Here is a 22,221-nt window from a genome sequence, read left to right on the forward strand (position 1 = left end):
TAAATAAAGCATCCGTATAGACTATTTTAGTCTGTCATCTATCAACATCTTGGCGCTGCTGCTGCATGGACTGATCATCAGTAGAGCTTTTACTTTGAAAAGGACAGGCAGGAAGTTCCCTGGCGCCCGGCGCGCCGCCGTGCGTAAAGGTGCGCGCGTCCTGCAGGTAGACAGGAGGTCGCTGAACGTCTCCCCCACTACAGCTGCAGAAAGAGAAATGAGCGCCACCAGGAGCCTGTGAACGGATCTAAACTCCCGCTTCTTCTTATAAAACGATAAATAAATCACCGGGGATGCGTCGGTGCGCCGGGTGGTCGCCGTGGACCCTGCGGACCGCCGTCCTCCTGCTGCTGGCGGCTCCGCGGATGGAGTCTCGGCGCAGAGGTGAGAGGAATCTGCATTTCCCACTTTTCCTCTTCCTCTTTTTGCACTGATTTAAACTTGTGTTTTATAGCAAGAAATCTGGAAGGAATTCTTATTTCTGATTTGAATACGACGACGAGGTGCCTGTGCACGATGCGCGTGGTGACCTCTGACCTGAGTTCTCTGCATGTGGAGGTGTGGGTGGCGCAGAGCTTCTCCTCCTCCACCTGCTTCTGGTCATTTGCTACCTCATGTCTGGTTTTCTTTTGCACTATTTTGTCCACACGTGACATTGCGAGACAGCGGATCCACTGGCACAGTCGTGTTGTGTCACATTGTTGTGTAGTTTGCGTTCTGGTGCTTCTTACACTTGTATTGTGTCTCTTTTTAGCTGTGTTGAGACATTTGGACTTTGCCCCTGACCAGTGGGTCCAAGATCCCCCCGAGGAGCCTCCTCCTGGTTGGCCTTTCACATCATGACTACTTTTAGGATTAATATTCAGTTCTGTGCAGGGAGGCGTGTTTTCTGTGAGGCTGTGTGTGTGTTTGTGTGTGGGGGGGGGGGGTTGCTGGTTTGCGGTTAGTTAGAGATTTTCCTCTCTTCAGGGCTCGTTCTCATTACGTGATCACGTCCCTCATCTGTATCTGGCTGCGGTTTCCCTCCTTTGCAGGATGTCGGCACGCACACACAGACGCACACACACAGACCCACACAGACATTGTGCTGACACGCAGGCATGCCCACACATTCATGTAGAGACGCAGAAACAATCCGACAGACTTCACACAAGAATTCCGGCCCGTGCATTGTTTGAAAAACCTCTGAGGTTTAAAGCGGTCGTTGATGCGACTCCGTTCTTCTTATTCTCCTCTGATTGGCAGAGGACGCAGAGATGTTTGCAAAGATCAGCGTCTGTTTGTCAGAATCTTGCTCCACTGCACCTCCAGAAGATGAACTTGATGCACAAAGTGTTTAGATTCAGCATGTTCTATGAGGCGTTCTGCACGTCTACATAGCAAATCAATAAGTGGAATAAGAGTGGTTGACTTCACCAAATAAGGAGAACTCTGCCACACACTGAGCATCATTAACTGACCATTTACAATCCTCTCAACATCTTTGGAAGCAAATCCTCAGGATTTACACCGTCTTTGTTCTCTCTGAGTTTAACATAAAGCCTCTGGGATCTACTGTGTTTATGCAACATGTAAGCACTTAACACGAGGACGCTTCCCCAGGGTGGTCCGTGATGGATGACGCTGTATTTCATCACAGCGCAATAATGTTTATGTTGCATTAAATATATGGTTAGCATAGCAAATAACAATATCTGACGAGGTGATTCCAGAGGAGGTCCAGTAAACAGGAGCTTACATTTTCATGTGTAATTCCACCAGACGTGAGGAAAGGAGCAAATGAAACACCGAGGCCTTTTACAACATCATGTCTCTAACGATGCCTCCTCGTGCAGGACTGAAGAGCCCCATGAAGGCAGCAGAGGTGTATGCATGATCTCATGCTGGGGGGGGGGGGATGTTTTCCTTTCCATCCTCCTTCTTTCTGTCCAATCTGCCATCTACGCTTTGTTTTCCCAGCTGCAGAGCTGGCGGCTTTGAGGTGGAGATGACGGTGATCCTGGTGGACGTGGTTCACTTGTGACACCTGCTCCGCGCTTTAAGATCTAATCAGCTGGTTGCCCTTCGAACGGGCTGCTGGTCGGAGCTTTGGGTCTGTGTCTGCTGAGCGGAACCATACGTGCACATTGACATCTTTTTACTCCCTGATTCCGGGGACTCGGAGATAAAAAACAGCAGGTTTCCTCTTATTGTGGGAACAAAGGGAAGCCGTGTTCCACCCTTGAAAAGGATGGAAAAAGTAGGTAACGCGTGTGATTATAAGGCCACAGGTTTTTGCAGGCAAGACCTGCAAAAAGCCCCGAAGCCACTTTTTATATAAAAGGCTTCAACTACCCCCCCTGCACTTGAATGCAGAAGCCACGACGCCTCTCGCTGCACCCGGGCCTCAGAAACAGACGCTCTCTGTGGCCAGCAGCCTGTAATCAGCAGCTTTATTGTCTCTAGTTCCCATGATGTCAGTCTGCTGGCTGTGAAGCTGTCCGCTTCACCGTCAGCCGCCTCATGAGCTGTACTTGTCCTGCAGTGCAGTATCTGGGCTGCAGGAATTTGAACTCACCTGCAGCACTGAGGCCTCAAGTTCCGAGGCCTGAAGCCTTTGAATGCATCATCTCAAGTTCTGGCAGCAGAGCATGCTTCATTCACGCCAAGATCTAAAATTACCTTTTTAATCACATTAAATGCCCCATAATTGCATTTAATTTTGCTCTATAGATCACTTGAGTTCATCGCCTCCCTCGGCAGAAGCCAGCATGTTCTTCCCTGCTTGGTTCCTGCAGCTCTTTCTCGCCGCAAGGAGCCGACTGTCTCGTCTTGGAGCCCCCGTGTTGCTCGATGCATCGTGCAGTGGATGGAGGGGCCGGGGGGCTGAGCAGTGCCATGGGTGTTGATTTCTGCTGTGCTTCTCTGCACAGACGCCCCGCAGGGAGTCTCTGGTTTGAAGAATTTGAGTTATTTGATAACCGTGAAGCAGCGATTGAAGTCAGGGAGGAATGTCGGGGACCTGCTGTCATGATGAATCAGTTACTAAGTCCGTTAACGTGAGATTTAAACCAAATCTCACAAATATTGGTACACATTTGGTGCAAAGACTCTTCCGTTAATCGGTGGAGTGCTCCAGAGTTTAGTCAGCAGGTGGCGGCGTTTCCTCTTTATTTCCGGGGCTCTTTCACTCAAAACATCTTATTTCAACATAACAGGAAACAAAACATGAAGGAGTTCAACGAGTTCTCTTAGAAAATAAATATGGGTAAATTCTGCCTCCAGGAAAGCTGTTCATGGAAAAATGCCAACAAATATATCAATAGACCAGATTTGTTAGGCAGATTTTCCACCACGTTGATTCAAGCCCTCCTGAACTATCTTCCATATCAATGAAATGCTGGACTGCTGGTCCTGACTAACAAAGAGGTTAAATAATAAAAGACCGAAATAAACATTCACTGTGTGAGAACATCCTCCGTGCGCCTCCTCTGCACAGCGACAGGTAGTCGTTCAATCCCAAATATGCAGCTTTTGAATCAATAAGTGTGTAAGGAGGAAGTAGAGCGAACCGTCCCACTGGAGCAGTAATGTGCAGCTGTAGTGTGTGTGTGTGTGTGTGTGTGTGTGTGTGTGTGTGTGTGTGTGCAATGGAAAGCCTCATAAAGTGCCACTCACTATCGCGTGGAGGCCGCGGCGTGTTTACCCGCCCCCAGCCGCGGCCCCGTGCAGGTCAGAGCTGATGGCGATGAAAAGTGCTGCAGACCCAGAGGGAGGGTTAACGTGCACGGGGGTGGGTGGGCGGGGGGGTTATTGGGCAGTTATGGCGAATTATTGACTAGATCCTCAAACAAGGAAAGTCAGAAGTAACATCATTTGTGATGCCTGCGCTGTATGTGATGCTTTTTATTGTTGTGTGAAGGATGAAGACCGAAGAGGAAAACACAGCAGACGGGAAGTCTAGTCTCTCCCCAAACACACTGTAATTGCTTTTGGTAATTACTGACATATGAGCTTTTATCTTTGTTTTTCTTGGTTCAGTTTTCATTTTCATGCATTGCTTTTGTATGAAAGTGCCTCTCTGCTGCTGTAAGAACCCAGCGGAGGCTCATTGTGTTCACATGTTGCCCCTTTTCACTTAATGTTCCCAAGGTGGAGCACAACATGATTACAACTCGCATGAAAAGGAACCCGCTGACTTATAATATAACCTTTTTAAAAGGTCTATTGAGTCAAAATTCACCTGCTCAAACTTTTACTTTTCCTGCTCCGTGTCCAGCAGCCGATGTGTGAAAGCACGAAGGGTCCATGTGGCGGTCTGAGGAACCTGCGGATGTGATGCGTCGTGGGCGCTGCGAGGGCTGGAATGTGTAACAGCTGGATGTCCTTGGTTGGCAGATGGCGGGGGAGCTGGATGAGGGGGGGCCTGGGAGAAGAAGGGTGTGTGTGTGTGTGGGGTGGTATCGCCCCTCTGTGAGAACCTGGACGTTAAAGGGGGGTTTTCACCGATGAGGCAATGGAGAGGAGCATATGGCATCGATCCAGTCGGGCACGGCCTCCCTTTCGCTCAGAATACACACGGTGTGAACCAGGCCGGCTGCATGTTTAGCTTGTTTTATCTTTGCCCGTCAGCAGCAGCGTTCGTTATCATAGTTTCATAGTATTTAAGTATTTCAGAGTGAATCCGGATAATACATAACTATCCCCTTTTAGGCAGCCCGGAGGAGGCTGCAGGTAGCGTGTTCGCTTCTGAACTCGTATCCCGTCCGTCATGGGATCCATATATTTAGAAAAACTCCACATTTCCCTGAAGTTCTCTCTGGGCAGGGACGGGTGTGTCGTAGTGGTGACACTTGCTTTTTCTCCGAGCTGCAGAGAAGGTCTCGGTCAACTCTCACGGAGGAGGAGTTTAGGGTGTTGGGGCAACCTTCGAGTAACCAATGACATCCGAAGCAAAGCCTGCCTCCACACTTTGGGTCTTCCCCGTGTGAGTGCATGTAGTGGGAGGGTCTGTGAGAGTGAGCGTCTTCATGTCTCAGTCTTCATTCAGTGGCCCTTGAACTGCTCGGATTGAACCGTGGGCCGGCCGGCTAGCAGGTGCTGCTCAGGGACGAGGACCGAGGTGGACTGGAGTGCACAGTGAGAACCTCTGTGGACCGTCAGGAGCCAGCAGCATGCTGAGGATCCAGGTGTTGTTGCCTCTCCTGGTCCTCTGTGCCAGGAGCTTGGATGCCTGGTGGTGGATCCCGGACACCACCGAGGCTCCGGCGCTGACCACGCCAGCCAACGGCACCACGCCACCCAACGGCACCACGCCAGCCAACGGCACCACGCCAGCCAACGGCACCACGCCATCCAAAGGCACGCCATCCAAAGGCACGCCACCCAACGGCACCACGCCAGCCAACGGCACCACGCCATCCAAAGGCACGCCACCCCACGGCACCGCGCCACTCAACGGCACCGCGCCACTCAACGGCACCACGTCACCCAACGGCACCGCGCCACCCAACGGCACCGCGCCACTCAACGGCACCACGCCACTCAACGCCCCACTGGCGAAGGACGAGGAGGATGACGACCTATCCGGACTTGGGGAAGAAATTGTCAACGTGGCGACAGGAATCCGTAAGTTTGTGGAGACGTGGGACGCGACCCCGGCCGCCAGGACTGATGACGGGGGCGTGACGGAGGAGGTGGAGCGCGTCGGCGCTAACACCACGGGTAACACACGCCGGTTCGGAGAGGAGAGGGTGGGGGGCGGGGTAGAGCGATCTGACGTCGAAGTCCTGGCTCTTAATTTAACCAGAATAACAGTTGACCCGCTGACCCCCCCCGACAGTCCCGCCAATAGTTCCGACCAATCGTGTCACCCGGTGCCCTCCGATTGGCCAATTTGCTCCGTCGGACGGCCACAATTTTTCGCGCTGCCCAACTTTTTGAACCACGCGGCCGTGGAGGAGGTGGGGGCGGTCCTACAGGAGTGGGCGTGGCTCGCCGCGGCCAGGTGCCACCACAGCGCGGAGTGGTTCCTCTGCCTCCTGCTGGCGCCCGCGTGCCCGCAGCCCGCCGGGCCCCCGCCCTGCCGCAGCTTCTGCCAGGTGCTGCAGGACAGCTGCTGGGCGTCTCTGGAGGGGGGGCGTCTGCCGGTGGACTGTCACCTGCTGCCCGAGAGGGCGTGTGCGTCAGTTAGTAACCAGAAAGGTAACGCCGGCGCGTGAGAATGTTCCCCCGTCCGCTGGTACATACCGAATCCGCCACTTCCTGTCTGTCTGTGTCCTTTGTGTTTTTTTTGCTCTAACATGACGTTGCATGTTTTAATGCATTTAATGCAACACTTGCTCAACCCACTTGTAGTTTTTCATACGGTTTGAAAGGCAAAACTTTGAGCGGGCCGCAGAGACGTGATTGGCTCTCACCTTTTGACGCCACACCCCCATTTTTATTTATTCTGCAACTTGCAGATTGTGTCTGGTTGAGTTCCCCTTTAATGAAGCTTTCCATCCCAATAAACATCCCGTCTGCTCTCACCATTGTTGTCCGTTACATTTTTGTTGCATTAGCAGTTGCAGATTGATGTGTCGTGTTTACTGTGCTGAATGCTGCTGCTCAGGCATGTTTCAAGTCTCTGCACGACGTGCGTCAGAGCCAAATGAAGCCAAATATGTGTCGTATAAATAGTCTGCGATTGATTTGTTAAAACATGCACGTCTGCAGTGGTTGTTGCTTTCCAGAGGATGTTTACCTTCTTGTGATTGTCTTGTCCTCACCGTGCAGAAGAGCTTCTGCTCTGTGTGAGCAATGGACAGCAACGTTGTTTTATTTATTTGTTGTATTGAAACCAGCTCGCTCCAGTGCAGGGTATCGTATCTTTAAGTCCATTCATTCTGCACAAATCCTCTTAAAATGACTTTGCAAATGATGAGGCAAAGGTTCCCAAGTTCATGAAGAAACGCATAAACCTTACAGACCCGTCATAAGTTATGCCCCATCGACCACATGAACTAAAACCCATCTTCATCATGTGCCGTCCCACAGGAACATCTAATGTTTATGCTCCGGCTTTGAGTGGAAGATGGTTTTGTAATTTTCCACAAGTGTTTGGATAACCTTTTAAACCACGCTGCGAAACACTAGCTGTATAATTTAGTTCCCCTCTGAACCCCGCGGAGGTAAAGTGGCCTCGTGGGGAACGCTTTGGACTCCAAGCGCTCCAGGATGTGACACGTCGACGCTCTTGTCGTTGGTTTTATTTGGTGTGATTTTCCAAACGCCTGCGTTGGCTCATGTGTGCAGAAAGCCAACTGAACCCTAGTGACTTCTCTCGTTGGTTTTAAGGACGTTATGTTTTATGAGGGAATACAAGGCGGTCTGTACAATAATCATTCCTCCCGTCGCGTCGTACCCCTGCAGGCCAGTCACCCATTTCGTCTCAGCTGATCTACTTGTCGCCTCGATTCCGATCAGCTGGCGAGGAATTCCGGGTGGATTTTGGGTCCGGATGCTTTCGATGCTTCTGGAGTCACAGACGGGGGAACAATTGGGCCGTCTGTGGTGGGGGGGGTGGCATTCGTGATGGCGGCTGTGGGCGGGAAGAGTGTGGCGATTGTGCGCTCGCTTTGGGAGAAAGGGCAAAGGCGCCGCGGTACGTAACGAGCACAAGAGCGCCTTGTGACCGGGGATGCGACTGGCTGGCTGTGTGTGTGTGTGTGTGTCGGCGTCTCCGCCAGTGGTCAGAGGGCGCGGCCAGTCGCCCACCGCCCCAAACCAGTGACCCTTGATGGGTGGTAATGAAGTGGTGAGCCGGTTGTTTATGATCTGCATCCATGGCAACGGCCACAAGTGTGGAAAACCGGATCAGTGGAAGCAGAAGCAAAACGTTAAGGCGAAATTTAACAATTTGAACTAATAAATAGTTTGGAAATTTGGATTCCTGCCAAGGAAACCGGACTGGAATGAAAACGGCGTAGACGTCGCAGCTACGTCGCCTCCGTTGGAAGCGTCTCTGGTGCCTCAGTGGGTTTGGTCCCAGGAGAGCAGACCTGCAGCTGTTAATGGTCGAACCCACTGGTGTATCTGGTGTTTTTCGAGATTTCGTGCCTCGGGGTTCCTCGTCGTGTGTCCTCCTTCATACTGAGGGTCTGCTTTTCCCAATGAGGACTGCAGCTTCCAGCTGGAGGTAGAGAACAATGCTCTCAGGCATTCTTTGGTAATGCTGCAATGTTCTTTCCCCTTTCGTGTGCGAGACGCCTCCTCACACAGAATGGAAAGAAATGTTTTGTGTAATTATAGACGAGGAATGAGAAGATTTCATCTTGGATATCCTCCAAAAATCTCAATGTTGCAGCTTTTTTTCCTGGTTATTAAAAGTTAGCTGACGCTCGGCTTGTTTTGTGAGACGGTATACATTTAAAGCTTGCATTTTTTTTAATGCAAAACCTGAGAAAACTGCTTTTGGGAATAATGAAAAGCAAATGGAGTGGAGCATCAGTGGATGCAAAGTCTGGTCTGGCAGCAGATTTGAAAACTGTTATTTCTGAACCTTGTGTTGTTCATCTTTCCCCCGAGGAAACACTGGTTTCAGCCCCTTTTAACTGACATGTTTCCATGGAGGCTTTTGGGCCCGACTCAGGGTCCACTTTCCCAGGGACATCTGACACTCATTTCCTCTGCATCTGTCCGCCTGAGCCTCTCCTCACTGGCAGCATCGTCACACGGTTAAACAGGCATGGAATGTCCGTGGGGGTAAGCGTGGTAAAACAGTGCTGGCACGTCAGTAATCCCCTGTAACAGAATACATACGCGAGGCCATGTTTTATGCATGTTGTTCCTCCACCCAAAGGGCCTCGTTAGCATGACGCGGGGAGCCGACAGAAGCCTGGCGCACGCGGTGTCACGCTTCCTCCATCTGCGTGTGTTGAGCGTTTCCAGAAACAGCTGATCACTGACTGATGACTTGAAAGGCAGAGCTCGTTCTTTGTTAATCCACATTAAGCATTTATCAATAATCTTGCTTGGTTCCCAGGAAAACGTTTGGCCTGAAAGACGTCGTTCTCGCTCATGGGAGCCTTGTGCCGGCTCGGTGGGAGAGCTGTGGCCGCGCTGGACAGCTTCCAGATGTGAGGCGTATGAAGTGAAGCAAGATCTTAACTTCCAATGCCGCTGCAGAGGAAGGACGTTTCCTTCTAGAGATTAAGAAAAAAAAGCAGCTTTTATTCTACATAATTGCGGCAGCTGAGTGCGTGCAACAGCTGCAGCAGCTGTGAGACGGACCGGTAGCAGGTGCCCTCGGTGGGAAGTTGACCACCCGCCGCGTCCTCCGATTGGACGAAATCCCTCAGAATCCGGACTTAGTGGCTGCTGCTCACTTCCACGGAACAGAACACGGCTGTTCGTGCAACGAGTGTTTGTGAGAACGAGTGTTCTGGCCGAGGGGCCGAGTGCAGATGTGCTGGTCAGAACAATCTTGTCTTGTCAACACTCATTTTTTATTTTTGGGGGGGAAAATGCGTGGAGGAAAAAATCAGTCCAAGATCAGAGGATATAATTCTCACTTTAAGGCAGATATTTTTTTAAATCAATTAATTGTTTGAATGATTTTCTTGAATTTATTGTTTGGATTTTTACTGTGATTGAGATTGAGATTTTGTTACGTGCATCTTAATCAAACCATCAAAGCTTCTACAGTTTCTAAATCTCACATTTAGAACAATGTGTTCTTACTGTTTCATGCATGATTTTTTATTTTAGCAGGCAGCTGTTCTTTGTCAGGCACAGCTTCCTCTCGCTCCTCTGACTGAACACTGAACTTAGCTGCATGCGATACTTTCACGTGATTAATAAACGTGGGAAACCCCCACGACTTCTGACCCCTGGGAGCGTTCAATGCTCACATTGTACTTTGGGGTCCTCTTCTCTTATGAATCCGTGATGACAGAAGTGTCCTCCAGTTCTCCCCCGTGACTCTGATTTATGACAATATGATCTGTTGGTCTCTTGGGCTGTTTGAATCTATGGGAACTGAAACATCTGCAGTTTTTTTTCCCCATTAATTCTGTCTGTTGGGTAAATGTAGGATGGTGCGATCCAGCATTGGTTGAACCGCTGCAGGTTGACCTGAAAGGTCGACGTGTGTGTTGTTCCAGAGGCGCCCGTCATGGACAGTTGAGTCTTTACTCTAAACTTGCAGCCCTTCCTGCAGTGAAAGTTAACACCTCCTGACCTCATTTAGAAAGATCGCTGAAGCATGAGACGTTTATTTTCTCCTCGAATTCTACAAACAGTTTTTCAAAGATTTCTGTGCTTGAACTGACCGACTCTCTGGAACTCCACAAGCTGATAGTTCAAACACTTGAGCTCTTTTTTTAAGGGGAAATAATTACAAAATACGTCATATATTAAACTTATTCTTTTCAATCTCTAGTTGCATTCATGCTCAGTGAAATGACCTCACTCGAAGGCCGTTCTTGCCGTTCAGCCGCCCTCCTCTTCATTGCTCGGCCTCTTTGTTTTCCCGCAGAGGAGAGCGGCGTCTCTTTGCTCCAGCTGATCGGAGACCCTCTGCCCGAGGAGGTCACCAGGTCGTACATGCCGAACGGGGAGAGCGCCTACGTCTTCACCTCCGCGGCGGTGTCCGGCCAGCCGGCCGTGGCCCACGTGCCCAACCCTTTCCACCGCCACTTCTCCCTCCTCTTCCACGTCAAGCCCTCCACCCCCGCCGCCGCCGTGCTCTTCTCCATCACCGACGGGCCCCAGAGGATCATGTACATCGCCGTCAAGCTCGGCGCGGTGCGGTCCGGCCGGCAGCGGGTGCAGCTCTTCTACACGGAGCCCGACGCCGAGGCCTCCTACGAGGCGGCCAGCTTCGAGGTGCCGAGCATGGTGGGCGCGTGGAACCGCTTCTCGCTGGCGGTCTACGAGGAGCGGGTGACCTTCTACTACGGCTGCGACTCGGTGCCGCAGGTGTTGAAGTTTGAGCGCTCGCCGGATCCCATGGAGCTCGATGCCGGGGCGGGCATCTTCGTGGGTCAGGCAGGAGGAGCCGACGGGGACAAGTTCCAGGTACCTTCTTCAATCATTGCAGCAGCTGACCAGGTTGCAGCTGTTGTGTGTCCCAGATGTGGACAAAAGACACGACCAAGACATTTTATATCAAATCGATGTCTCACAAATTGATCACTTGTACAGACCTTTACACTTTAGCATTGGGAGGAGAAGGAATCTCCCGTCCGTATGCTCCACGGTACCAGCAGAGGAAACGCTCCCGGGCCGAAGGGATGTTTGCGCATCACATTTGTGCCTGAAATGAATTTTTTACAAACAGCATGAATCCTCCAAATGTCACCCACGGGAGCTGCAGCAGTGAGAGTGATTGTGTACTGCATGAGCAGGTGTGTGTGTGTGTGTGTTCATTGGGTCGGATCCCCCTTTTAACATCTCCCTCTGGGCCACATCGAGCATCGGAATGGGAGGAATGACCCTCCCTGTTCTTGTAAATCTATTACTTGACCCTCTGACCTCTCGGCCTGCACCCGCTCAGTGACCCAGGTGACGGTCACGTGACCTGTGAAGTGAAGTAGAGACATCATTCGTCATACAGGTTTAAGTAGTAGTCCACCTTGACTCCAAAAGTCTGCGTCACGTTCAAGAGCCAGAATCAGGTCTCTGCTGGATTCATCCGCGTGACTCCATACGGCGTTCGTAGTGTTTTCATTTCAGAGGTGACGTCGTCGCCAAAGACGCTTGTAGCATTCGCTGTGTGTGTTTCCAGGGGGAGATAGCCGATCTGAAGCTAGTGGGAAACCACCTCGCAGCTGAGCGTCTGTGTGACAACGAGGACGACTCCGACGCTGTGAGTCTTCGGTTCATCAAGCCGTTTGATTTAAGGTGCCTGAATGCTTTGGTGTGTGAAACGTCTTTTCTTTCCCTCCGTCTCGCAGGCCTCTGGAGACTGGAGCGGCAGCGGGGAAGGAGACGGGACACCCGCGGTGACCGCCGTGAAGGTTGGTCTTCCCGTTCCATTTAAATGGACGTGCATGAATACAGAAGTCAGACACCCTTAGTGCACTCACATGGTCAGCACTTTGTCGAATGGAGATAACGAGCATCAACAAACTCTGTAATACAAGGTCTCACCTCATTGCAGAACTCGAGGTAATGTAACGCTATTTGTAGCTTCAATGGTTTAGGTTGCAGCTTGAATTCACTGAGTAAACTTCTACAATGAAGCATTGCGTTTTGGGGATTTCTGCTCTTTTTTTTAAACCGTTTTATTTCCAGACTTCAGCCACTTTCTCCCGGCCGCTACCTGAACCGCCTCTGATATCCTCGGATGGACCGGAAAACAAAGAAAGAGGTAAAATGGCGTCATCGTCATCAGTGTAATGCCTCACATCTTCATCATCATCTTTTTAATGACACGGCAGCCGCTGCCAACTAAAGGTCTGTGGACTTGTATCCATGAATATGTGCAAAAGGGTGCCTGCCTGGACCTGAAGACAGGTTCTGCTGCAGGGTTTCAACGTGTCGACTCGCGGAACTCTTATGAGATCCAACAATTTGCACTGGTGCACTAACATGAATGTAAAGGAAGTAATACAGATTAACATTAGCTGTAAATAATTCATGAACCTCAGCGTAACATTTTCTTTGCTAAGAAGTGGAATCTAGAAGAATCCATAATCTATATTTACCAAATAAAATACAGTTTTGACTCACAAGGTGCCTCTGTTTGGTTCCCGGTGATGGTTTGCAGGAAAACTGATGTATTTAGCCTTGTTTTGTGTTGACATTTACAACAATGTGTCAAAAGGGGGAATTGTGGGTGATGCAGTAGCACCCTCTGCAGAACGGATGGCTTCACTGCTTCTACTGACCGTCGTGAGGTCACTAGGTGGCGCCAGACTTATGAGCGAGAACCCTGAAACTGTCATTTATAATACGAATGATAATAATTACTGTTTGTACTTCAGCATTTTGGCTGCGATAATGTTCACTGTTGATAAATGACCTAATTTATGCAATCCTAAATATTAGAGAAATATCCCTGTACAATGAACATGTCAATTGTGTCTTGAATAGTTATTTTTATCTTTTGTACTCGTATCAACGAGAAGTTAAATTGTCAGCCACAACGTAGTTTTAATCCTATCTTTAATGTGCTTTAATCGTGCCGCCTGTGTGTGACTGTTCGCTTTTTGTTGCTCTGCACGTTGCATTGAGTCGACCTCTTCCTGACTTTTCCATCGGGACGTCCTTCAGGTTCGAAAGGGGACAAAGGTGACCGAGGAGCGACGGGCTTGGCGGGGGACTCGGGCCCCGCGGGGCCGAAGGGGGATTCTGGCTCCGACTCCTCGGGTTCCTCCTCTGGTTCCTCTGGTTCCTCCTCTCAGGGGGGAGAACAAGGCCAAAAGGTACAAACATCTCTCTGTGTGCATGAAAGTCAGACGCAAATCACACACACAAATTCCTAATTCTCTGTTTGTCTTCATCTCAGGGAGAAAAGGGTGCAAAGGTATGTTTGCTTCTTTCTTCTTCTTCTTCTTCTTCTTTTATTTCAGCTCTGCTCATTTTTAATCCCGTTTCTCTTCCTCAGGGGAATTCTGGCTTTGGATACTCGGGCAATAAAGGAGAACGAGGGGCCCAGGGCCCCCCCGGGCGCACCGGTCCTCCCGGACCTTCAGCTGAGGTGCTTCGACTCGGGAACGGCTCCGTTGTGCAGCAGGGGTCCAGACTACCGGGACCCCCTGGACCAGCGGGCTCGGACGGGGCCGCAGGACCCCCAGGAGAGGATGGAGAACCCGTGCGTGTAGAAAGTTTGGTTGCTGGCGAATGTTTTGTTTTAGTGTATTGATGTCACTCACTGGTGGTTCCTCTTTCAGGGGGATCCCGGAGAGGATGGAAAAGCTGTAAGCGTCTTTGTTTTTAATGCTCACATTTGTCTTCCTATTAAACAGATTTATTTGTGGACTCGCTAATTCAAACGTTAGCAGTGTGACTCTCCGTTGTTGCTCCTGTTCCCAGGGTCCCAGTGGGCCACCAGGCTTTCCAGGGACTCCAGGAGCATCTGGTGCCAAAGGCCAGAAGGTTGTAGTGGAATAAGATGCATCATGTTGATGTATTGTATTAAAAAGACTTGTTCACGGTAACAATTGTTTTTTTTTTCTTTCTTCAGGGCGATCTCGGAGAGGGTCAACCAGGACCCAGAGGCCCCCCGGGTCTACCAGGACCTCCCGGACCTGGGACCGGTGACAACCCGGTAAGGCCGCACTTCAAACCCTCGACTCGTCCGGTATTCTTCGCTCCAGACTTTTCACTGTGTTCTGTTTGCAGTTTATCGACATGGAGGGCTCAGGGTTCCCAGACTCGTACAAGAGGGTATGTTGATGAGCGTCGTTCAAACTTAGCGGCTCTTTTTCTTTGCGACATAAAAGACTATTTGGTTCTTCATCAGGGTGCCCTTGGTCCTCCGGGCCCCCCGGGGCCTCCCGGGCCCCCTGGGGTCTCTGTGGCTCTGGGACCCGACGGTCCGATTGCTTTCGGACCACCTGGACCACCTGGACAGGATGGAGCGCCCGGTCTACCAGTGGGTTAATACAATACATTTGTTCGTCAAAAAATTAGACATGTCAAACAGTTGTAAAATGTCACTATATGGACTTTCTTACTGAAACATAAAGACCAATAAACGTGTGTGTGCTCCTGCAGGGTCCTCCTGGTCCTCCTGGTAGAATAGGTCAACCTGGACCCGCAGGAGGGAAGGTGAGGAAAAGCGACGGTTGATGAAACATTTCTCCGATTTTCAATATAATACTTGGGGCTTGTGAGACGGGCGGATTTCATTAGGTTTTTGTCACAAAATACTTTCCCCTGCAGGGTGACAGCGGTGACCTTGGTCTCCCAGGAGCCGCTGGAGAAAAGGTGATTTTATAGTTAAAAAGTGTTTTCTATTTATTCTTTCTACTTTAAATCTAAAATGATGTGACGATGCATCCAGATAGATTCTGTCCTCCGTGTTTGTTTCCTCTAGCAAACCTCACAAGGCTCCAACTTTTTCACCGACCTGTTTTCTTACTTTGCTCCATCCTCTACGGTGTGTAATGGGTTGCAGGTACTGGGGGGGGGGTCTCTGCTTTGTTGGTTTCCTTCCTCGCACGCTGTCATTATCTCTTTAACATTGGGGAGTGAGTCCTCCTTCTTATGGAACTTCCTCCACCTTTCTACTACTCTGCATCTGTTTGTTTTTTTGTTCTTCTTCTTTCCATCTCGACACACTTCTCTTGCATGTCCTTTTTTTCATCACTTGCATCAAAAGTGTCTCAACCCGCTGATCAGTGTCCTTCCTCCCCGCAGGGTGCTCAGGGTGACCTGGGACTCCCGGGTGCCTCAGGGCAGGGAGGGCTGGCAGGGCTTCCAGGTCCCATGGGACCAGTTGGACCCCCGGGACCCCCCGGTCCACCAGGGCCACCGCCTCGCTTTGGTTACGTGAGTAGAGGGTGAAACAAATACAGGGATGGGTTGTGAGATCTACCAATCTCTAATCAAAGGGTGTGTGTGATGGACAGAAGTTCTCTCCTCCGTTCCCCTCAGGGTTACCAGGATGGAGACGGGACGAACAACGGCTCGCCGGGCATCGCTGGCCCACCTGGACCTCAGGTACCCCATCACCTAAACCCTAGACCTTACACTTTGCACAAGACGCTCATGAGCCCATGTCTTCTGTCTTCCAGGGTCCAGCCGGTGTCCCAGGTCTACCTGTGAGTCCTGCGGAGTCCTCTTTCCATAGATTATACAACACAAATACGCCTGTTGTTCACGGAGAGATATCAGTGGTGTTTTAAGAGTTTAATCATGACTTCCAGGGTAGGCCGGGTTTTCCAGGTAACCATGGAGACAAAGGATCAGAGGGACCGGCAGGACCTCGTGGGATTCCAGGTCTCGACGGCTTCCCAGGACAGCCGGTGCGAGCCCAGATGCATTATGGGAGTTCTACTGCAAATAATTACACACTTTCCCGGTTGTACACTAATAATGTTGATATTTTCAGGGTGAAAAGGGGAACAGCGGACAGCAGGGGGAGCCGGTGAGTCACGCGCAAAATATTTTAAACGTGTAACATGAATTATTAATATGCAAATATATTTACTGAGCTGTTAAACTATTTGGATGAAAGCGCCTGTTGCAAGTTACATATTGTTAATGCAATTAAAATATATACACATTTACTCATGTATCGTACATAAAAGCAATTGAACGTATCAAGTGCTATGCCAGTCAGTATATTGAGAATAAAGATTAGCTAATACGTTTTGTGGAATGTATTGATTGACATATACATGTGCCCTATAATCTACTTATCTTTATCTACATTACTGCTCCAACAGTATTCGCTTGAATTCGTTACCTTGGAGACGACATCTTATGGATGATGTATACTTTTTGTTTTTGTGGCAGGGTCTGCCAGGGCGAGACGGGGGTCTTCCTGGACCTCCAGGGCCTCCCGGTCCTCCAGGACAAGTCCCGTACCAGACGAGCGATGTGAGTCAGCGGCCCAAAACACGTGAAGAATGAATTTAACCCTCACACCAAAGCCTGCCATATGATCCCTGGTTAATGTTTGAGTTACTCACATTCACTAACGGTCACCGCCTGCACACACTAACCGACCTGACTTTGTCTTGCTGTAGTATAATGACGTTTATTGGAGCGAAGGCCTCCAGGTGAGTTGTTCCATAACTAACCTCCCCGGAAAGCTAACCCCGACTGAAGTTCTCTCAACACGTTTGCACATGTGTTCCCTTTCTACACGTCTCATCGCTCTTTTCTTTAGGGCGGGATTGGTTTTCCGGGTCGACCAGGGTTCCCAGTATGTGGTTTTATCAATATCGCACAGATTTGAAAATCAATGTGACGAAATAAACGGTGGCAGTGAGTGTTTTCGTGCTTTTATTTAGGGCCCCTCGGGACCAAAAGGAGACAAGGGAGATGTGGGTCCTTCGGGATACGCAACTAAAGTAAGATAATACATATTTGAATTTGTTCATTCAGCATGCTGAATGATACGTTGTGCAGTATTGCAAAGATTGACCCCTTATTTAGTAGATCTACATTTATTGGGGTTGACATTCCTTTCTCAGTCTTGATATTATTTCTCCCTGTGATTACAGTTCTTTTTCTACCATACATCAAACATTTCGATTTCTGCAAGTAAAATCATGATTTGGGGTTTTTTGCTTGCAGAAAACATCCTGCTTTACAAATTAAAAGCAGCACAATCAGTATTTTTTTTAATCTAAGCAGTCGTTGGAATCTTTTAGGAAGATGCCCTTTTGTTTTTCCCTGCAGTGATTCACATGAAACGTGTTGTGTTCAGGGGCAGAAGGGAGAACCGGGTATCATCACGGACTCTGATGGGAGACCTCAGTACATCGGTGGTCAGGCGGGACGTCCGGTGAGAACCTCTTTGACCGGATAACCTGCGATGAGGATGCATTCCTGCATCCCGGGACATGTTGCATCGAGCTTTCGTCCAGTCCTGCTCATTCTCTTTAAATCCAGGAATCTTATGCGTCCAATTAAGGGATTAATGCCTAAAAGGTGTTTTGTGTATTTGTGAACAGGGCGACCGAGGACCTGCTGGCCCAGAGGGACCTAGAGTGCGTGCCATATTTGTATTTACCACATTTGGTGTTTTACTGATTCAACAAACAGCATTGCATCAGTAGAATAACCCTAATAGATCGTTCTTTCTTCCCCAGGGTCCTCCTGGTCCTTCAGGACACAAGGGAGAGATCGGGCTACCAGGTAGACCTGTAAGTAGAACTCCTGCTATGTTTAAAATGGTACAAACCACTGCAGAATGAATGTGTACTCCATTCACATTGGGGCTTTAGTGATGCTCACATTTGATTTTAAAATGTGTTTTATTTTAGGGTCGCCCGGGGCTGAACGGCGTCAGAGGAGAGAAGGGGGACTCGCACTCTGGATATGGATCCGGTATCGCTGTGAGTATCGCAGATTCATTTTATTTAAAAGTCCGAGGAGGAGGCGACTGGCACACGGTAATCTATGTTTGACGGTGTGTCCCAGGGTCCTCCAGGTCCACCGGGCCCCCCTGGTCCTCCAGGAGGTTCTTCCCCCACTCTCTCGGTAAGCATAATTTTATTTATCATTCATCTTATTTCTGTCCAGTAAATAGAAAAATAGAATAGAAAAATTAAAAGTCAAATGCAACACTGAAAGCTTTATAGTGTATGTATAGTAAATAAATAGTAAACTTAAAGCTTCTTAAATAGTGCGACTTGTGATTGTGAACGATCATCTTTGTTTTTTCAGGGATATGATCACAGGTTTCACCCAGGTAATCTCACCTTTTAATGGAATAGTTTGACGCCTATCGATGCCGGTCTCACGTCTCTGTCCAATTAAAGCTACGCGCACATAGCTTAGCTTAGCATAAAGACTGGATATGCGTGGAAGCGGCTAGCCCGTTGACACTTTGTTGCCGTTCCTCCTGTTTGTAGGTACTAAAGGAGAGAAAGGTGATCGAGGAACTCCAGGGACTCCAGGTAGGGCTTCTTCTTCTATGCAAACGTGTGCAGAAAAGAGCTGAAGAGTAGATGTTTATAGACACATTTCTGTTTCTGCTTTGTTTGTGGTCCAGGTGGCGGATCAACCTTTGGCCTTACCTCCACTATTAGGGTAAGCTTCCACTCTGATGTCTGTGGTTAAACTATTAGCCTCGGTTAGATTTTTGTATTCATATGTTTTGGATGTTTATGTGTGCAGGATGAGTTGAAAGGGGTTCGGGGCGATCCGGGCTTCAAAGGAGAGAAAGGAGAACCGGGTGGCGGATATTACGGAGGGAGCGGAGTCGGAGTCCCTGGAGTGCCTGGACCCCCCGTAAGATCCCACTTCCAAAATCCTAAAGCACTCTGTTCAAATGAGTCCAACCCTGAACCTTTCTCTGTCCTTGATCCATCAGGGTCCCAGAGGCGATTCAATCGTCGGCCCGTCGGGCCCTCAAGGGCCACCTGGTCAGCCAGGAAGAGGGTACGATGGGCCGCCTGGACCACCAGGGCCGCCGGGGCCGCCAGGAGAGTCCTCACCCGGAACACAAAGGGGCACGCAGAGTGGGTTACCATCATAAACTCCCCACATATTCACCATCAAAGACCTTTGCACATTGGAGAGGGGGGGTGCAAATATTGCAAAAGGTATTTATTCAAGCCTCAAGTGTGAATTCCTTCCTCTTTCTTAATGACAGCGATCAATATTCCTGGACCCCCGGGACCGCCTGGAGTACCTGGACACTCCTCAGGGGTGAGAAAACTTTGTTCTTGTGATTGTTCTGCTTTATTTCTAAATGATGGACCCATTTACCATGAAGAACAAAACGTTACTGCCATCACAGCTGCAGGAGAAAAGCCCTGTTCACTTTAAGCGTTTTGCCGTTCGTAGGTGACAGTGATGAGGTCTTATGACACCATGACAGCCACCGCTAGAAGGCAGCCCGAGGGCTCCCTGGTCTACGTCATAGAACAAACAGATCTCTACATCCGGGTCCGAGATGGAGTTCGTCAAGTCCAGGTGAGAGAAATACTTTTTAATCATCAGGTGAGACATAAAAATACTCCCCTTGTATATTAATGGAGTCCTTTGTGTTTTATTCAGCTCGGGGGCTACATCGCTTTTCCCAGTGAGGATGTGAGTGAGGTTTTTCCTTTTTCCCTTTCCTTCAGAACATATGTGTCATGTGTGAATACATATGTTCTTTTATCTTCAGGGTAATGAGGTAGCAGCTGTGGAGCCCCCACCAGTCATCCCCTATTTCACAGACCACCACCCAAGCAACCCTGCACACGACGCCGTCCCCATTCCTGAGAGTCCGGTCCCCCGGTACCCTTCAAACCCAGACCCCCGGTACCCTTCAAACCCAGACCCCCGATACCCATCAAACCCAGACCCACAATACCCGTCAAACCCAGACCCCCGGTACCCTTCAAACCCAGACCCCCGGTACCCTTCAAACCCAGACCCCCGATACCCATCAAACCCAGACCCACAATACCCATCAAACCCAGACCCCCGGTATCCTTCAAACCCTGACCCACAATACCCATCAAATCCAGACCCCCGGTACCCTTCAAACCCGGACCCACAATACCCATCAAACCCAGACCCCCGGTATCCTTCAAACCCTGACCCACAATACCCATCAAATCCAGACCCCCGGTACCCTTCAAACCCGGACCCACAATACCCATCAAATCCAGACCCAGCATACCAACCTGACACACGATATCAGCCGGATCCGCGGTTCCCGGCTCCAACAGATCCCAGGTATCCAAGTTACACAGACCGGATAAATCAACCAGACGGTAGGATTTCTTTGAATACGGCCCAGGAACGCCCTGCCTACCCGGACCCTCGTTACCCGGTCACCCCCCAGCGAAGACCAGCTCCTGCTGTGCCCCAGATTCCAGTCCACCATCACACCTCAGGTCCAGGGGTAAGAGACTAACCCTATCCCTTTTTTTCCTCATTGACGGGTCTTCTGCTCTAGGTTTTCTCTGTAAAACGGAACATTAATTGAACATATCTGTGTTCCTGCAGCTCCACCTAATCGCCCTGAACAGCCCCCAGACCGGCTCCATGCGGGGCATCCGCGGGGCCGACTACCTGTGCTTCACTCAGGCCCAGGCCGTCGGGCTGAAGGGGACTTTCCGGGCCTTCCTGTCCGCCAGACTCCAGGATCTGCACAGCATCGTCCGCAAGGCCGACAGGGACCGAGTGCCAATAGTCAACCTGAAGGTGCTTACGCGGCCATTTAGGGGAATCGTTTGAAAGTGAATATAAAGCTACGGGTTAGCTTAGCACGAAGCGAGAAACAACATCTTTGTGCTGATTGTCTCCAGGACGAGGTTCTGTTTGACAGCTGGGACGCCGTCTTCAACGACGGCAGGGTGAAGGACAACGTGCCAATCTACTCCTTCGATGGGAAAGATGTCCTCGACGACGGCACATGGTGAGCCCGACGAGCCGCGGATGTGCAAACGCCATCGTCCAAACTAAGTGGAGAACGGACTCGAATCACAAGGGCATAAACTGTCGAAATTAACTTTACTTTTTCTATCCTCGACGCCAGGCCAGACAAGATGGTGTGGCACGGCTCGACGGGCGGCGGGCAGGGCCACGTGGACGGCATGTGCGAGATGTGGCGCGTGGACAACAGGGCGGTGACCGGCATGGCGTCGCCGCTGCAGAGCGGCAGCCTGCTGCAGGCCAGCGCCAGCAGCTGCTCCGGCTCCTACGTGGTGCTGTGCATCGAGAACAGCTACGCCGCAGAGGCCAAGAGATAGACGCGCGCACACACACACACACACACACACACACACTGGACAAAGCAGTCAGACGTGCTTTGGTCCACAGATGCTCTTCTATCTACTGTAAATAAGTCTTTTTTTTGTCATGAATAGTTTGTGTGTCAGCCCCTCGTATTTGGTGCTATTCAGAATTATCCCACTTCTGGAGCCAACGTTGAGTTCAGGTGACTGTTGTCGCCATAACGTTGATGTAAATGTTAACATTAGCTTGGTGCTAGCTCGTTAGCTGTTGAGATTTAGAAACAACGTCCAGATTACTCTGGATAATTAACAGAACACAGACTGATTTCTTAAGGACTATTTTCTTTGCAGGAAGTAGTTCCGAAGCCCGGTAAATGAAATGTTTGTTTTTGACTTCATCTTATCTGCACACTGATATCTGTAACCCTTAGCACTCCATTAACAGCCTTTTTATACCTTCAACTGTCGTACTTGGGGAGTTTTCAAATCTTAGCAGTAACAAATGGATATTTATTTTTTTATAAACTGTTTCTACTATATTGTGATGTGAATGCGTTCACAAATAATTACAACATTTCCAAATATATCCAGCAAATGTGCGAACCCTACACAAATGTGTGTAATGAATATTAAACTCTAATATGGAGTTGGTGCACTTGGTAAGCAGACACGATTATCTAGAGATATCTGGAGGATTCAGCTCTAAATGTGTGTTCATGCACTGTTGCTTTCTGTTTGCCAGCTTAAACACGGACATTATTCCAGGGTTTTTAGTCCAAAGTGATGTTTGAATTTGCCATAACCAATTCAGTTACATTTTTATATTGCTTTTGTTTTCTTGTGTGAGCGCGATTTTTAATTCTCATTGAATAAACCTGTGTGGAAGTTGTGAGTGTTT

General features: G+C 49.6%; 1 protein-coding gene across 11 annotated transcripts; it reads left to right on the forward strand.

Moving 5' to 3' along the window:
- The first annotated feature begins 104 nt into the window (after window positions 1–104).
- LOC120815198 (uncharacterized) lies at window positions 105–22,215 on the forward strand. Of its 11 annotated transcripts, none has more exons than XM_078102497.1 (42): window positions 105–384; window positions 10,499–11,040; window positions 11,750–11,830; window positions 11,919–11,981; window positions 12,259–12,334; window positions 13,240–13,391; window positions 13,475–13,492; window positions 13,574–13,780; window positions 13,860–13,886; window positions 14,002–14,064; window positions 14,153–14,236; window positions 14,311–14,355; window positions 14,432–14,563; window positions 14,686–14,739; window positions 14,854–14,898; window positions 15,008–15,088; window positions 15,331–15,462; window positions 15,568–15,633; window positions 15,708–15,734; window positions 15,840–15,938; window positions 16,025–16,060; window positions 16,432–16,515; window positions 16,665–16,697; window positions 16,808–16,843; window positions 16,932–16,991; window positions 17,351–17,428; window positions 17,598–17,633; window positions 17,736–17,789; window positions 17,910–17,981; window positions 18,067–18,126; window positions 18,313–18,337; window positions 18,501–18,545; window positions 18,641–18,678; window positions 18,766–18,879; window positions 18,962–19,109; window positions 19,244–19,299; window positions 19,438–19,566; window positions 19,651–19,683; window positions 19,763–20,488; window positions 20,593–20,790; window positions 20,895–21,004; window positions 21,125–22,215. In XM_078102497.1, exons 1-42 carry the CDS (start codon window positions 294–296, stop codon window positions 21,336–21,338), a joined length of 4,470 nt encoding a protein of 1,489 aa, XP_077958623.1. In that variant the 5' UTR covers window positions 105–293; the 3' UTR covers window positions 21,339–22,215. The 11 variants fall into 11 exon arrangements, with proteins under 11 accessions (XP_077958623.1, XP_077958614.1, XP_077958616.1 ...); XM_078102488.1 differs by lacking the exon at window positions 105–384 and adding an exon at window positions 4,945–5,607; XM_078102490.1 differs by lacking the exon at window positions 105–384 and adding an exon at window positions 4,945–5,607 and having other exon boundaries at window positions 15,008–15,070.
- The last annotated feature ends 6 nt before the right edge of the window (window positions 22,216–22,221 follow it).

This window comes from Gasterosteus aculeatus, chromosome 1 (assembly GCF_964276395.1).
Source record: "Gasterosteus aculeatus chromosome 1, fGasAcu3.hap1.1, whole genome shotgun sequence".
NCBI classification, from domain to species: Eukaryota; Metazoa; Chordata; class Actinopteri; order Perciformes; family Gasterosteidae; genus Gasterosteus; species Gasterosteus aculeatus.